The sequence below is a fragment of the Oncorhynchus keta genome, chromosome 36 (genome assembly GCF_023373465.1).
Source record: "Oncorhynchus keta strain PuntledgeMale-10-30-2019 chromosome 36, Oket_V2, whole genome shotgun sequence".
In the NCBI taxonomy this organism is placed as follows: Eukaryota; Metazoa; Chordata; class Actinopteri; order Salmoniformes; family Salmonidae; genus Oncorhynchus; species Oncorhynchus keta.
The window spans coordinates 3,469,889-3,484,736 of record NC_068456.1 but is presented as its reverse complement, the minus strand read 5'-3'; the positions used below and the strand labels follow the sequence as shown (position 1 = coordinate 3,484,736).

The following is a 14,848-nucleotide window of genomic DNA, read 5'->3' as shown; positions in this document are numbered from 1 at the left end:
TTTTCCTGCAAATAAATGAGATGCCATGGAAATCTAACCCTAGCAATGCCACGCAGAGAATAGGCAGAATATGCGTGCCCCATGGAAAAGCAGCATCTCCTTTGGGCAGTCGGCTGAGAGAAATTCAAATTTTTGAAAAACACTGCCTTGGAGGGACTTTTTATGGTGTCAGTTCGCCCTTTTCCTTTTCAGACTGATCAGACCATACCAGATGCTGGTTGGACCAATGCCTTCAGAAACTTACAGGCACACTTGTCCAAGACATGGACATTTTATTGAAAAATTCTCATGATTTAGAGGTATAACCCTTCCTAGTCATGATCAGCCCACCTTAGACAGACCAAACCCTTTCACATCTGCTGTTGCACAACAAACCACTTTCTCTTCAACACAAAACCCGTAATTCATCTTCTTTACTAGCATTACAAACAGTTTTATAATCCGTGAAGTCAGTGCGTAAGCATATACCTGGAACTCTCCTGCTAGACCGCCCCTAAAGGCCCAAGGCTCTTGGTCTCCACTAAGGAACTGTGCAGTAGCCTGACTACGGCACCCTGTTAGGAGCACACAGTGGCGGAGGGACACAGCATTACCATGGGGACCAGAGATAAAACGGGACTAACTGACAGGTCGCAGGTGGGGGGGATGGGGGGGCTTTGGAAAATAATGATAACCTATCACTCCAAAGAAAATGCTTTTAAAATTATATTTAAAAAAAAATTATATTCGTATGAAAATGGTTTGGTTGGGCGTTGGGCTTGAGCAACTAAAGCTTACTTTGGTGTTTCCCAACTGAGAGGAATCATTGAGGTTATAAAGCCTGAATCAATTCGACAGTCGGATTCCGGTTCACTTGCAGTGAGAACTTCCAAGTCATTCACGCTCTAACTAGCCTAATCTGACCTTGGATCAGTGTCTAGGGGGAACTCATCCTACCGTGTAAGCTTCAGCTGCCGTTGCCCCCCCAGCACCTCATCTGAAGTCACATTCTCATCTAACCTGCCTCATCACATGACCAGGGAGCAGGACTCAAAACAGGAAGAGAGGACAACTGGGAGAGGACAGCTCTGTGCAAAGACACAAAACTAAAAAGGGGTGCAAAGTTCAGTGCACCTCAAGTTCCTACACCTACTTTGGTGTTGGCACGCCACTCCGTTCTTACGAGAGCAACCTTGAACCTACTACTGTCAGTCACACCTTTCAAAACATATGAATGATTGCCATTGCCATCATTGGTTGCTGTGCCTGTGAAGCAGTTTGTGACAAAAAAAAAGGTGCTATAGAGTAAGATCAGATTGATAGACGATCCCAAACCTGGTGATGAGGTCTCCTGTCATGTGACGAGACAGACACAGCGCGAGAAGAGGACAGAAGAGTCAACGCTCCTGCTATAAACATCCAGTAGCAACCTCACCCTGACACCTAGAACACTTCCTCTGGTGAGGCCGGCCCCACTCAGCATACAGATGCATCCACAGGGAGGAATTCACAGCTCGCTTTCAGGTGCTTGGGAGTAAAGCAGCACCACATGCCATTTGTTGATATCAAATAATTATTGGAGACACATATCTATGTAAATAAAACAACAGTTATTTCACAGTTGTTTGTCTCAGTGTTTCACATTGCAATGCAAGTTGCTCGTCGCTTTTGTGAACAAACGACTAGTCACTTTCAAAGCAGCATTTGGAAAATACGGTGTGTACTATAGTTAGTACACACCAGACTGCGAGGGACAGTAGAGAAACTAACATTCTGAAAGCCAGATGTGAACTCCAGTGTGTAGGTGCATCCAGTGCTGGTTTAAGCCTCTTCCATGAAAAGGCCTACTTGTAAAAACAAACATGTTAGAGAGAAATGAACGGCGCCAGAGAAAAGAAGATCTAAAACATTGACGTTTATCTCTCCGCTCCTCAAGTTCGCTGCGCAAAATGTGACTGTCATTCCATCACCCATATCAAAACATCCGGATCTGATATGAAAATGTAAAAAAACAAACAATTAAAAACAATAACCAAATCAGAAAAGGTGGCCTGCGCAGACATTGGCCAGTGGTGATCCACTAGCAGTAGAAACTGGTACTGAGGATTTGTCCATCTGCACACGGTGATGGGAGAGAACAGTAGAAGATAGTCGTTAGTAAATGTGTCTCAGTCACAACACCAGGGGGGGAGGAGGTAAGACTGACTGCCGGCTGCACAGCTACAGACCAATAAGGGGACAGGTACTTAGAACATAAGCTCTTTGATCGGGCCTCGAGCGCAGTTTAGTTATAATAGAGAAGCGTGACAAGTCGTCTACATACCGACTGGTTCACCGGATGTGGGAAAGCCTTTAGATTGCTTTATGTTCTAGTCTAGCTAACCCCCAGCTGGTCACGCTTTAGAAAGACCTACAAAATGGTTCTCTAGCGTCTAAATTGTTCTACTGGTTTAAGGGTTCATAACGCCGTTATAGCTTCGATTTAGCTGTAGTTCTGCCAGTGTGGGTTTGCTGCCTGCTGTGTACTGTATAGGTTAGAGCTCTCAGCTCTGGACAAAAACCTGTGAATGAAACATGGTTATTGTGTAACATATAGGCCATGCTGGTGCTTCAGGGTTGATCAAAATAGCTTCCAATGGCTACAGAAGATCACTCACAGAAATGTTGTTCTGACTCTTATCAAGACGTGTTACATGCAGGTGAAGTGTGTCTGTGCGCACATGTGCGTTCATGCATCCGTGAGTAGTGTGTGAGTTGGAGTGATTTTAATTTCAAGGAGTATGGGCTTTGATACAGCTAGAAGAAAGTATTGAGTGGAGGCTAAGCACTCTGAGCCAGCAATAACACTGGTACATAGAGCGTGTGCTGGGAATAGGCTCGGCATCGACTTTGCGGACCTCTGCATTACTCAGTGAGGGCATTTTATGAAATGAATCGTTTCAATGCGGATAGATAATAAAATTGGCTCAGATATTCGATCACTATCTATTCAAGCACCAGAATGGCCTTTCACTGTCAGTCACCTCGCTCTCCAAGCTCACAGAGCAGGGTGGACGTGTGGGGGGTTACCCTTGCGTCCCACCCCCCAGACACAGGCTGGCAGCAGGTTCTGTCTGTGTGTGTGTGTGGGTGAACGCAGCAGCCACCACACACAGCAAGCAGCAGTACCCCATCTCTGGACCTGTCACTACTGATACTGACAATTCACTTAGTTGTGGTGGACCAATTCATTTAGGGTTACTGTAGAGGGTGACTAGCAGTGCAAGCGGCATTCAGTTAGTCAAAGTAAAAATCAACAAATCAAAAAGTGCACTAAAACAGAATAAAAACAACAATTGAAAAGCAATGTAGTGGATGTCGATGTCTGTCACTGATGGATATGTAAGTGAAGCCGAAGTGATGCTAAAACTAACTGGGAGAGCTGACGATAAGAGTGAGTCTGTCTGAGTGAGTCTGTCTGCTCTAGACTCACCTTGAACACAGGTGAAAGGCAACAGAGATTAAAATGTTGCATTGCCAGGTCCACAAACAAGCTTAATCATCTGTTAAGCAGACTGGGGAGTGGGCACTATAGATACAGTACATGTTCAGATGATTCATTAATATTTTTATTTTAACTGACTTGCCTGGTTAAATAAAAGGTAAGAACAAATTCTTATTTTCAATGACGGCCTAGGAACAGTGGGTTAACTGCCTGTTCAGGGGCAGAACGACATATTTGTACCTCGTCAGCTCAGGGGTTTGAACTTGCAACCTTCTGGTTACTAGTCCAACGCTCTAACCACTAGGCTACCCTGCCGCCCCTATGTGCATGACTAAACTACCAAAGACTGGATGGCAGATGAAAGATCATACTGTGGCACTATCAATCTTATCATGGAGAAACTGCAATGTGGCCAAACACACATCTTTAATGCTCATACAGAAGCTTACCAAAATGATATTCACCTTTGTGTATGTATTGAGCTTATCTAAACTAACCATGAGACTTCACCGTGAAGCTTAAAGACTTGACATATTTTTCCCATACCTACAGCACCAGTCAGAAGCCTGGACACACCTACTCATTCATGGGTTTTTCCTTGTCAGCAGATGTTAATGCGAGTGTAGCGAAATGCTTGTGCTTCTCGTTCCGACAACGCAGTAATAACCAACGAGTAATCTAACCTAACAGCTTCACAGTCTTCAAGGAGCTTCCACATATGTTGAGCACTTGTTGGCTGCATTTCCTTCACACTGCGGTCCAACTCATCCCAAACCATCTCAATTGGGTTGAGGTCGGGTGATTGTGGAGGCCAGGTCATCTGATGCAGCACTCCATCACTCTCCTTATTAGTAAAATAGTCCTTACACAGCTTGGAGGTGTGTTGGGTCATTGTCCTGTTGAAATACAAATGATAGACCGACTAAGCGCAAACTAGATGAGATAGAGTATCGCAACTGGACAATGACACACCAGCATATGGTCTCACAAGGGGTCTGAGGATCTCATCTCGGTACCTAATGGCAGTCAGGCTACCTCTGGCGAGCACATGGAGGGCTGTGTGGCCCCCCCAAAGAAATGCCACCCCACACCATGACTGACCCACCGCCAAACTGGTCATGCTGGAGGATGTTGCGGGCAGCAGAACGTTCTCCGCAGCGTCTCCAGACTCTGTCACGTGCTCAGTGTGAACCTGCTTTCATCTGTGAAGAGCACAGGGCGCCAGTGGCAAATTTTCCAATCTTGGTGTTCTCTGGCAAATGCCAAACGTCCTGCACGGTGTTGGGCCGTAAGCACAACCCCCACCTGTGGACATCGGGCCCTCATACCACCCTCATGGAGTCTGTTTCTGACCGTTTGAGCAGACATGCACATTTGTGGCCTGCTGGAGGTCATTTGGCAGGGCTCTGACAGTACTCCTCCTTGCACACAAAGGCGGAGGTAGCGGTCCTGCTGCTGGGTTGTTGCCCTCCTACGGCCTCCTCCATGTCTCCTGATGTACTGGCCTGTCTCCTGGTAGCGCCTCCATGCTCTGGACACTACGCTGACAGACACAGCAAACCTTCTTGCCACAGCTCGCATTGATGTTCCATCCTGGAGCTGCACTACCTGAGCCACTTGTGTGGGTTGTAAGACTCCGTCTCATGAGTGAAAGCACCGCCAGCATTCAAAAGTGACCAAAACATCAGCCAGGAAGCATAGGAACTGAGAAGTGATCTGTGGTCCCCACCTGCAGAACCACTCCTTTATTGGGGGTGTCTTGCTAATTGCCTATAATTTCCACCTGATGTCTATTCCATTTGCACAACAGCGTGTGAAATGTATTGTCAATCAGTGTTGCTTCCTAAGTGGACAGTTTGATTTCACAGAAGTGTGATTGACTTGGAGTTACATTGTGTTGTTTAAGTGTTCCCTTTATTTTTTTGAGCAGTGTAGTTTTGATGTCTTCACTATTATGATACATATTGAAAAAAAAATGGGAAAAAAAGGATATATATATATATATATATATATATAGTAAAAATAAAGACAAACCCAGGAATGAGTAGGTGTGTTCAAATTTTTGACAAGTACTGTATATGTGTTTCATGTCCTACACTTACTGTTTCTGAGGCTCTGAGAAGTCGGGAGTCAAGCTGTACCGTTTCAGGTGTCCATACTGTATGTACCTATTCAGTGTGTGTGTGTGTGTGTGTGTGTTTGTGAGAGAGTGTGTGTGTGTCCATGCGTACCTAGCCACTGGACAAAGGACTTGACCATGGACATGATGCTCTTGATGTCCCAGATGTAGGGGTAGAGGTCATAGAGGATGGTGCGGTTGGCTGAGTTAGACAGCCTGGTGAACATCTGGATGACCGAGCAACACATCTCCTCAAACCTCTCTGCCCGGGACTGCCACTCCACTACCTGGAGGACAGGAAACAGGGATTAGGGCACAAAACAGAAGGGGCTATGATGATTTTTGTTTAACTGTGTAATCGACGACTATGGATGAAGACCGTAATGAAAGTAATAGAACCTTCAATTTCATTTCAAAGTCGATAAACTTGACCCAAAAGCAGCAAAGTAAGCCTGGTTTCGGTATAACAGCCGATATAGACAAGACGAGGAAAAACCAGGAAGTTTTAGAATTTTGTGTTGTGGAGCAAACAGCTGACTGAAAATGGGACCGCCGGGCTTTAAAAAATATGACACATGCAGTTGTCTCCAGTCCGGAGTGGAGATGATTTTTTAAAAGTGGGCTATTTGAAAAATGATAACTGTGACCTTGGTCACATGACTGCCATTAGTCCTACTAATGAACCATGGGCCAGTTGAGACATATCCAATGGTAACATGGTCACTGACAGAACTCATCCACAGCCTTGGACAGAACTAAATGTATCGACTTTCCAGTGTGTGTGCCACTGCATGGATCAAGTTTCGGTGTTTTAGACAAACATCTCAATGGCTGCTTAGAGACACTACACAACCACCTGTGGTAAACCGTGGGGTGTTGGGTTGAGGGTGCAGAGATTAACACAGAGACCGGGAGGTTTTAGTCAGCAAACACAACTTTACTAGGCCATAAAATAAACATAACAAAGAAAAGCACGTAGGTTTGGCACAGTCCTTCTTCTCAGCTTTGGTTCTGTGTCGGTCTCTCCCGCGGTGTGCCACAGTGCTCCTTTTATGTGGCCTCCACAGCTGGTTGGCACTTCCTCTAATTACCTCCACTTGGAGCTATCCATGTCGGGGTGCCCAGCTCGTGTACTCCCAGCAGAGGGAGCCAACGTTGCAGCACGTACCTCCCTTCTATTACCACCCCCCGGGGTAGACCTCTCAGGATACCACACACACACCATTTTGTACCACAGTCGTCACCAGCATCAACCCGGAATATTTTTCAGCTCTGAATATCAGAAAAAATGTCATGACTAACAAAATCAACATAAATAGAATCTCCCTCCTCTCGACCAATACCTGGGTGGCCTTGAGGTTAAAAGCGTTGGGCCAGTAATTGGAAGGGCGCTGGTTCGAATCCCATAGCCGGTGGAAGGTGGAACAATCTGTCATTCTGCGCACCCACTGAAATCGAATTAGCATAATAATAATCCCCATAAAAATGTTAGTTAAAGCTAGAGATATGTTTTTTTGGCATCTGCGGAAAAAAGGTGACAGAGCTAGAGAGCGGTGTTTGTCAGACCATTGAACATCCTTAAAAATCGGTATTCTCACAAAATCGCCTGTAGACTGTCTGAACTATTATGACACTATGACTATGACTCTATGGAAAGGTGACCCCTCTCACGAACATGTTGGTTGTTTTGCTCTAGGACACCCACAGACCTCACAAGACTCGTCTGAAGGTCCCCCGGTGAATGATGCCTCAGTTTTTCCGGCACTGAGCAAATTTCAGGTCTGCTGAGCACAAAATACGTGCAACTTCCGGTGTGCGTTTACCCTGAACACTGAGGCTGTACTCGCTTTAAGTTCAAACTAACAGTGATCAAGTAGGCTACTGTGGCTATTTGTTCATAATAGGCCTACCAGGAGGGGCCTACCATCAAAAACCATGGAGAAAATGCATCCCATAACATTTTAACATGGAAATGGCTGAACGATAGAAAAGCTGACAGTAGCTGCCAATGTGTGGTGTTCAAAGTAGGTCTACATTCCATGATCATTTTGAAAAAAACATGCAGGGCTTGACATTAACCAGTTTATCCACTCGTCCTTCAGACAAGGAGGAGACTGAAAATGTTGTGTTGTTCAATGCAATAAATTACTTCAAAAAAGAAACAGGATTGTGTCAAGGAACAGATCTGGGGCAGGGTACCAAAACATTGAAGGTCCACAAGAACACAGTGGCCTCCATCATTCTTAAATGGAAGAAGTTTTGAACCACCAAGACTATTCCTAGAGCCACCCGGCCAAATTGAGCAATCAGGGGATAAGGATCTTGGTCAGGGAGGTGACAAAGAACCCGATGGTCAGAACTCCAGAGTTTCTCCAGAAGGACAACAACAATCTATGCAGCACTCCACCAATCAGGCGCATATATATATATATATATATATATATATATATATATATATATATATAGACGGAAGCCACTCCTCAGTAAAAGGCACGACAGCCTGCTTGGAGTTTGCCAAAAGACACCTAAAGACTTTCAGACCATTAGAAACAAGATTCTCTAGTTACCTTGGTGTTCTTGGGCACAGGGACTATAACAGTCTGCTTAAAACATGTTGGTATTACAGACTCGGAGAGGGTGAAAATGTCAGCGAAGACACGTGCCAGTTGGTCGGCGCATGCTCGCAGTACATGTCCTGGTAATCCTGATCTTTCTTAAAGGACAGTTCAAACTTCCACAAATTGTTTTTCCATGTAGCTAATCTGTTATTCAATGCGTTTGTACTGGCTAATAACAGTAAGGTAAAAAATAATGTACATTAAAAAATATATATATATATTTTGATACTTCAAGGGGTTTTAAAAAATCAAAAATCAAACCACAAAATGATCCTTGGTATGACACTCTTAAAGCAATTCCATATAGCTTAAGACTTTTATGGGTTAAATGCGGAAGACACATTTCGGTTGAATGCACTCAGTTGTGGATCTGACTAGGTATCCCCCACCTACCTTCTCTGGCTCCTTGCCCTTGCAGTCGACACCGACGGTGCTGCAGTTAGCCCGGAGCCAATTGAACTCCTTGAGCATGTGTAGGGCCTTGGGTCCGTACTCATAGGGCAGGTAGAAGAGCTCAGCCAGCAGGATCAGGTCCTCCAAAGAAAGAGACTCTGCAGTGTACAATACCTTCTCATTGGGACCAAGCACAAAAACATCCTGAAAAACAAACAAAATGTAATTGTTTAAACATATGTAATTTAATTGTAAGTCACTTTGGATAATCTGAGTAGCTTTGTATGTAATTGTCAGACACACACACACACACGCACACACACACACGCACACACACACACGCACACACACGCACACACACGCACACCTGGGTTCAAATACAATTATGGGTATTTCAATTACTTTCAAACACATTTGTATGTACAGTGCCCTCGGAAAGTATTCAGACGGATTGACTTTTCCCACATTTTGTTCCTTCATAGCCTTATTACAAAATGTATTAAATAAAAATCCTAAGCAAACAGGTTTTTAGAAATGTTTGCAAATTATTTTTAAAAACAGAAATACCTTATTTGCCCAAGTATTCAGACACTTTGCAATGAGACATGAAATTGAGGGCAGATGCATCCTGTTTCAATTGATCATCATTGAGATGTTTCTACAACTTGATTGGAGGCCACATGTGGTGAATTCATTTGATTGGACATGATTTGGAAAGTCACATACCTGTCTATATAATATCCTACAGTTGACAGTGCATGTCAGAGCAAAAACCAAGCCATGAGGTCGAAGGAATTGTCCGTAGAGCTCAGAGACAGGATTGTGTTGAGGCACAGATCTGGGGAAGGGTACCAAAACATTTTTACAGCATTGAAGGTCCCCAAGAACACAGTGGCCTCCATCATTCTTAAATGGAAGAACTTTGCAACCACCAAGACTCTTCCTAGAGCTGGCTGCCCGGCCAAACTGAACAATCGGGGGAGAAAGGCTTTGGTCAGGGAGGTGACCAAGAATGCGATGGTCACTCTGACAGAGCTCCAGAGTTCCTCTGTGGAGATGGGAGAACCATCCAGAAGCAATCTCTGCAGCACTCTGCCAATCAGGCCTTTATGGTAGAGTAGCCAGGCGGAAGCAACTCCTCAGTACAACGCACATGACAGCCCGCTTGGAGTTTGCCAAAAAACACCTAAAAGACTCTCAGACAATGAGAAACAAGATTCTCTGGTCTGATGAAACTAATATTCAACTCTTTGGCCTGAATGCCAAGCTTTCACATCTGGAGGAAACCTGGCACCATCCCTACGGTGAAGCATGGTGGTGGCAGTATCATGTTGTGGGGATACTAGTCAGGATCGAGGCAAAGAGGAACGGAGCAAAGTGCTGAGAGATCCTTGATGAAAACCTGCTACAGAGCACTCAGGATCTCAGACTGGGGGCGAAGGTTCACCTTCCAACAGGACAACAACCCCAAGCACACAGCCAAGACAATACAAGAGTGGTTTCGGGACAAGTCTCTGAATGTCCTTGAGTGGCCCAACCAGAGCCCGGACTTGAACCCGATCAAACATCTCTGGAGAGACCTGAAAATAGCTGTGCAGCAACGGTCCTCATCCAACCTGACAGAGCTTGAGAGGATCTGCAGAGAAGAATGGGAGAAACTCCCCAAATACAGGTGTGCCAAGCTTGTAGTGTCATAACCAAGAAGACTTGTGGCTGTAATCGCTGCCAAAGGTGCTTCAAGAAAATACTGAGTAAAGGGTCTGAATACTTATGTAAATGTGATATATTTTTTCAAATTAGCAAACATGTATATTGTGTGTAGATTGGTGAGGGGGAAAAAACAAATGCAAATCAATTTTAAAGTAAGGCTGTAACGTAATAAAATGTGGAAAAAGTCAAGAGGTCCGAATACTTTCCGAAGGCACTGTATATCTCTTCCTCCCATTCCTCCAACCAAATCACAGGTAGGCCTTCGCAAATATGCCATTATACGCAGCATTATATTACACACTGAACCACGTGAAGTTAAATTAAAATGTGTTGAATTGAGTAGAAGTGTGAATTTCAGTGCGCAGAACTCCAACCCCCCTCCGTGGTATTGCTAGTATAAAATGTTGGTGTCGTGACAACACTACTCCCATAATGTATTTGGAAATAAATAGATTATTTATAGGAATTGTTTTGAAAACATTTAAATACTTTTCAAATTCCAATAGAAGTATTTGAAAATAATAATTTAAAATATTAAAATACACATAACATAAGAATAACAAATAATCAATCAAATACACACGTATACGAACCCAGGTCTGAGACACACACAAACGTCTTACCTGTTTGAGCTGTTCGTCTGTCTGCATGGGGGCCATGTCAATGTCCTCCTCTGGAGACTTGGAATCAGGAACTAGGACCTCCCGGTCTGTGTCCATGGGCTTCAGATCCTCCACCATCTTGTCTAAAAGGACCAGGCTGTTCTTGGTCTCAGTTTCAGCCTCCGCTACAGGGTCTGGCTCTGGCTCCGTCTCATATGGTTTCTCCACAACCATCTCCATGGGCTCTTCGTCAGACTCCTTCTTCTCAACATCCACCTGAACAACAGAAGCGTTTGGGAAACAAGTTATCGCCCCACTATCTCCGTGATCCCCCGGGGATCTTTTCATACTATTGCGTGTTTATTGTCGATCGGTTGTAATGAAAATCTTTTTTTTTTTTTGGTCATATGTAGACTAATGTGAGACTTCGGTGACAACACAGACAAACCAGGGAAATGAGCTCAAAGCCATTGGATGTGCATTGCATACTTGATGTACTATCTATCTAATATTAAAATGATCTAAAATAATCTTAAGTTAAATTGGTAACTAACTACCCCACCTCTTGTTGTTGCAGACTCTTGGCCATGGGGTGGTTATTGGGGTCGGGGGCACCTGTGGGGGCCATGATGGGCTGTCGGAACACTGTAGTGACTGTAGTACCAGCGCAGAGGGAGGAGGCGCCTAGTGATGACATGTTAATAGCTGAACTCTTAGCTCCGCTATGGGTTACCTGGCGACCTGGAGAGGAGACGAGAACAGAGACAATGTCAACATGCTATACACGACAAATATATAAAGGCTTAAATAACAAATATCAACATACTATGAAAAATATATAATGTCTAGCTTTAATAGATGATTGACGAGTGTTTAAAATCCAGTGGTGGATTTGAGAGGCATTTAACATTGCTCCAAATGATACAGTATGAAGTAAGGCAACAGAAATACATACACAGGTGTTATATGCAAGATGATAGGTAGGTCACGGTGCTTACTGTTGTACTGGTGAGGCACTAAAAACTCCCCCAGCCACTCTGTGAGGGCCAGTTTCAGGGCGAGCTGAGGGCTATACAACATGTCCGTCTCCAACTCCTCATCACTGCCCTCATTTTCCAGCTTGATCTGGATAGACACAGTACTGTCCTCTCCATCCGCTGAGAGGGATGGAGGAGGATGGACAGAGAGGGAGGAAGGGAGAGAGAGGGAGGAAGGGAGAGAAGGGGAAGGAAGGACAGGGATAGATATAGATACCATAACAAGGTGTAATGTACAGGCCTGTTTGAATACTGTGAAAGTGCCCCCTTCCCTTCCTCGATTGGAGAAAACACTCATGTGACTGGATGGAACTGAAAGCCATGTCATCTGAACGGACAGAATGCTGTGCTCTTCCGAGAACATATCTTTTTGTGTCATTCTAAAAACCTACAGACATGAGACTTGGGGACAGCCATTGTGTGACCCTACTCTACTCTATAAACACCAAAACAAACATTCACTTGGCCTCCAAATAGACACGTGGATTAACCGTGCATAACAGTGCTAAAAGACCCTACACCTTTAAGACCGGGGTGATTACTGATTACAAGGGTTACTTCTATCCTACTACTCTTGGTTTCTCTGTGGCGCTTCATCGATCAATTATTGTCATTAATTGGCAATAACACACCAGTTCAGGACAACAATAAAAAACCAACACAAACAGCAGTCCTTGAGGACCAAAGCTGTACAACCCTGCTTTAAAACGTTTGCCTTTTAGGTTAACTCTGGCAGATTACAGAACATAATGTCGCTGAAAAAAATCTATTAAAAGAGAATAAATAAATAAAGTCCATCCCCGTCAGACTAATTTCACTGTACCCGAGAGTGCCAGAACGGACAAATTAAATCTACTGTGGGATTAAAACAAAAGTCTAAATCAGACTTACTCATGGCGACATCCTTGCGCACTCCGTTCATGTTGGACTTGTACCAGGTGGCCAGGGTGTGGATGGCTACGAAGTTGGACTCGAACTCACAGTTGGGGTTGGTGAGAACCCCCTTTAGGCGGGGGATGAGCTCCGTGGAGCGCCCCTTGTACGGCCCCAGGAACAGACGCTTCTGGTCGTAGTCGTTGGCGTGGATGTTGTCCCAGATTACCGGAGCTCTCTTCAGGATCTTAGAGACCTCCTCTATTGATTCCACTGTGATGTCTTTCGATACCACCTTAGGACCTGAAAAAACATAATTTCAGATACATCTAGGAGTCATAAAAGTTATAAAGTATGTTACAAGGTCTGTTGGTGTTTAAGGTTAATCTAATGAGTGCCAAAACATGTGTAATTTGAATTTGTTCAGATCTACTGTACCTGTCCACAGCACTTCAATGCCAGGTAGCAGCTTCTCACCCACTGTGTGCAGGTAGGGGGACTGGGCAACATTGGGGTAGCAGAACGTTCCACAGTACTCTGGTTTAGTAAGACACAAAGAAAAACATACATAGAATCTATATCTTCCATCAACTATGAATCCGGACCAAATTTCAGTTACATACATAAACACAGGGCACGTCGATACACAGATACAGGTTATCCAGGGTCGTGTTCAGTAGGCACAAAACTGAAGAAAACATCCCGAAAAGGAGGGAAACCGGGAGATACCATATAAACTAAGAAATGCGTGTGTGTGTGTGTGTGTGTTACCTGTGGGGCAGAAGAGAAAGGTCTCAGGCTCTCCCAGGTACTGAAAGATCTCATTGGTGATGGACACCTGGGCATGGGCGAAGGAGCTGAACACTTCCTTGTCGGCGGGGCACATGTTGTGGTCAATGTCGTCAAACAGTAAGGCAAATGACTTGCAGCCAAAGTGAGTCACCTGAGCGAGAGTATTAATTATGAGACGATGTGTTAAGACTCCAGTAAATGCAGACAGTCAAAGATGTAGAGGCCATAGAATTAGGAATTAGAATGGACATGAACCGTATGATGATATTGGTCAGCCATTTTGGTTAAGGAGTGGGTCAATCATGGTTTGCCAGTGCTGTGATAAGATGGTGTAAAATAATGAATATATTTGCACTGTATGTTTGTTAGCTAGCTATCCAGTCAGTTGAAATAATTCAAAAAAAAATTCTAATTAACTGCCAATATGCTAACATTCCACTCAAACAAACCAAAAACTGGACAAAATCAGTTGAAGACAGGACTTTGACAAGTTGTACATTTGCACTCACCTCTTTCCAAGAAAACACAAATGTGGACATTTATGATTGGTTAACATATTTTAGAGGCAATATATACATAAAATGTGCTATAAAACCTGTATTGATAATTATATATTACGCCGCAGGCTGCTGTTTTACAGGTTCCTAACCAACTTTTATATTTTGTTCGTTTTTTCCGCATTGTTTATAACTTATTTTGTACATACAGTTACTGAGTCCTAAGCAAAGGATGTACTGCTTTCCGGAGACCAGGCCCAAATCCCTGTCATTAGCATGAAGAAAATGCGGAGATACAGAGGGAGAAGGTCGGGGTACTGTTTTGCTAGAACAGACTGGAATATGTTCCGGAATTCATCCAATGGGATTAAGGATTTTAGCTCCTCAGTCGCCGGCTTTATCAATAAGTGTATTGACGAAGTCGTCACCACAGTGACCATAAGTACATATCCCAACCAGAAGCCATAGATTACAGGCAACATCTGCACTGAGAAAAAGGCTAGAACTGCCGCTTTCAGGGAGCGGGACACTAACCGGACACTTATTAGAAATCCTACAATTCCCTCAGTTCAACAAACAACCAAGCAAAGTGTCAATACAGAACTAAAATTGAATCCTACTACACCGGCTCTGAAGGTCTTCGGATGTGGCAGGGCTTGCAAACTATTACGGACTACAAAGGGAAAACCATGCCTTCCATGCTCGCTTCGGGGCAAGCAACACTGAAGCATGCATGAGAGCACC

General features: G+C 44.2%; 1 protein-coding gene across 4 annotated transcripts in view; it reads right to left on the bottom strand.

Moving 5' to 3' along the window:
* Positions 1-14,848, bottom strand: part of LOC118369471 (protein O-GlcNAcase-like) — a 33,953-nt gene that overhangs the window by 9,395 nt on the left and 9,710 nt on the right. For all 4 annotated transcript variants that reach the window (XM_035753872.2, XM_035753871.2, XM_035753875.2 and 1 more), the window contains 9 exons: positions 13,587-13,758; positions 13,254-13,352; positions 12,834-13,118; positions 11,904-12,062; positions 11,468-11,646; positions 10,927-11,181; positions 8,594-8,797; positions 5,695-5,869; positions 469-554 (listed from right to left, as the gene is read on the bottom strand). In XM_035753872.2, the coding sequence (XP_035609765.1) occupies positions 469-554; positions 5,695-5,869; positions 8,594-8,797; positions 10,927-11,181; positions 11,468-11,646; positions 11,904-12,062; positions 12,834-13,118; positions 13,254-13,352; positions 13,587-13,758 (1,614 nt within the window). The remainder of the gene's footprint in view (positions 1-468; positions 555-5,694; positions 5,870-8,593; positions 8,798-10,926; positions 11,182-11,467; positions 11,647-11,903; positions 12,063-12,833; positions 13,119-13,253; positions 13,353-13,586; positions 13,759-14,848) is intronic.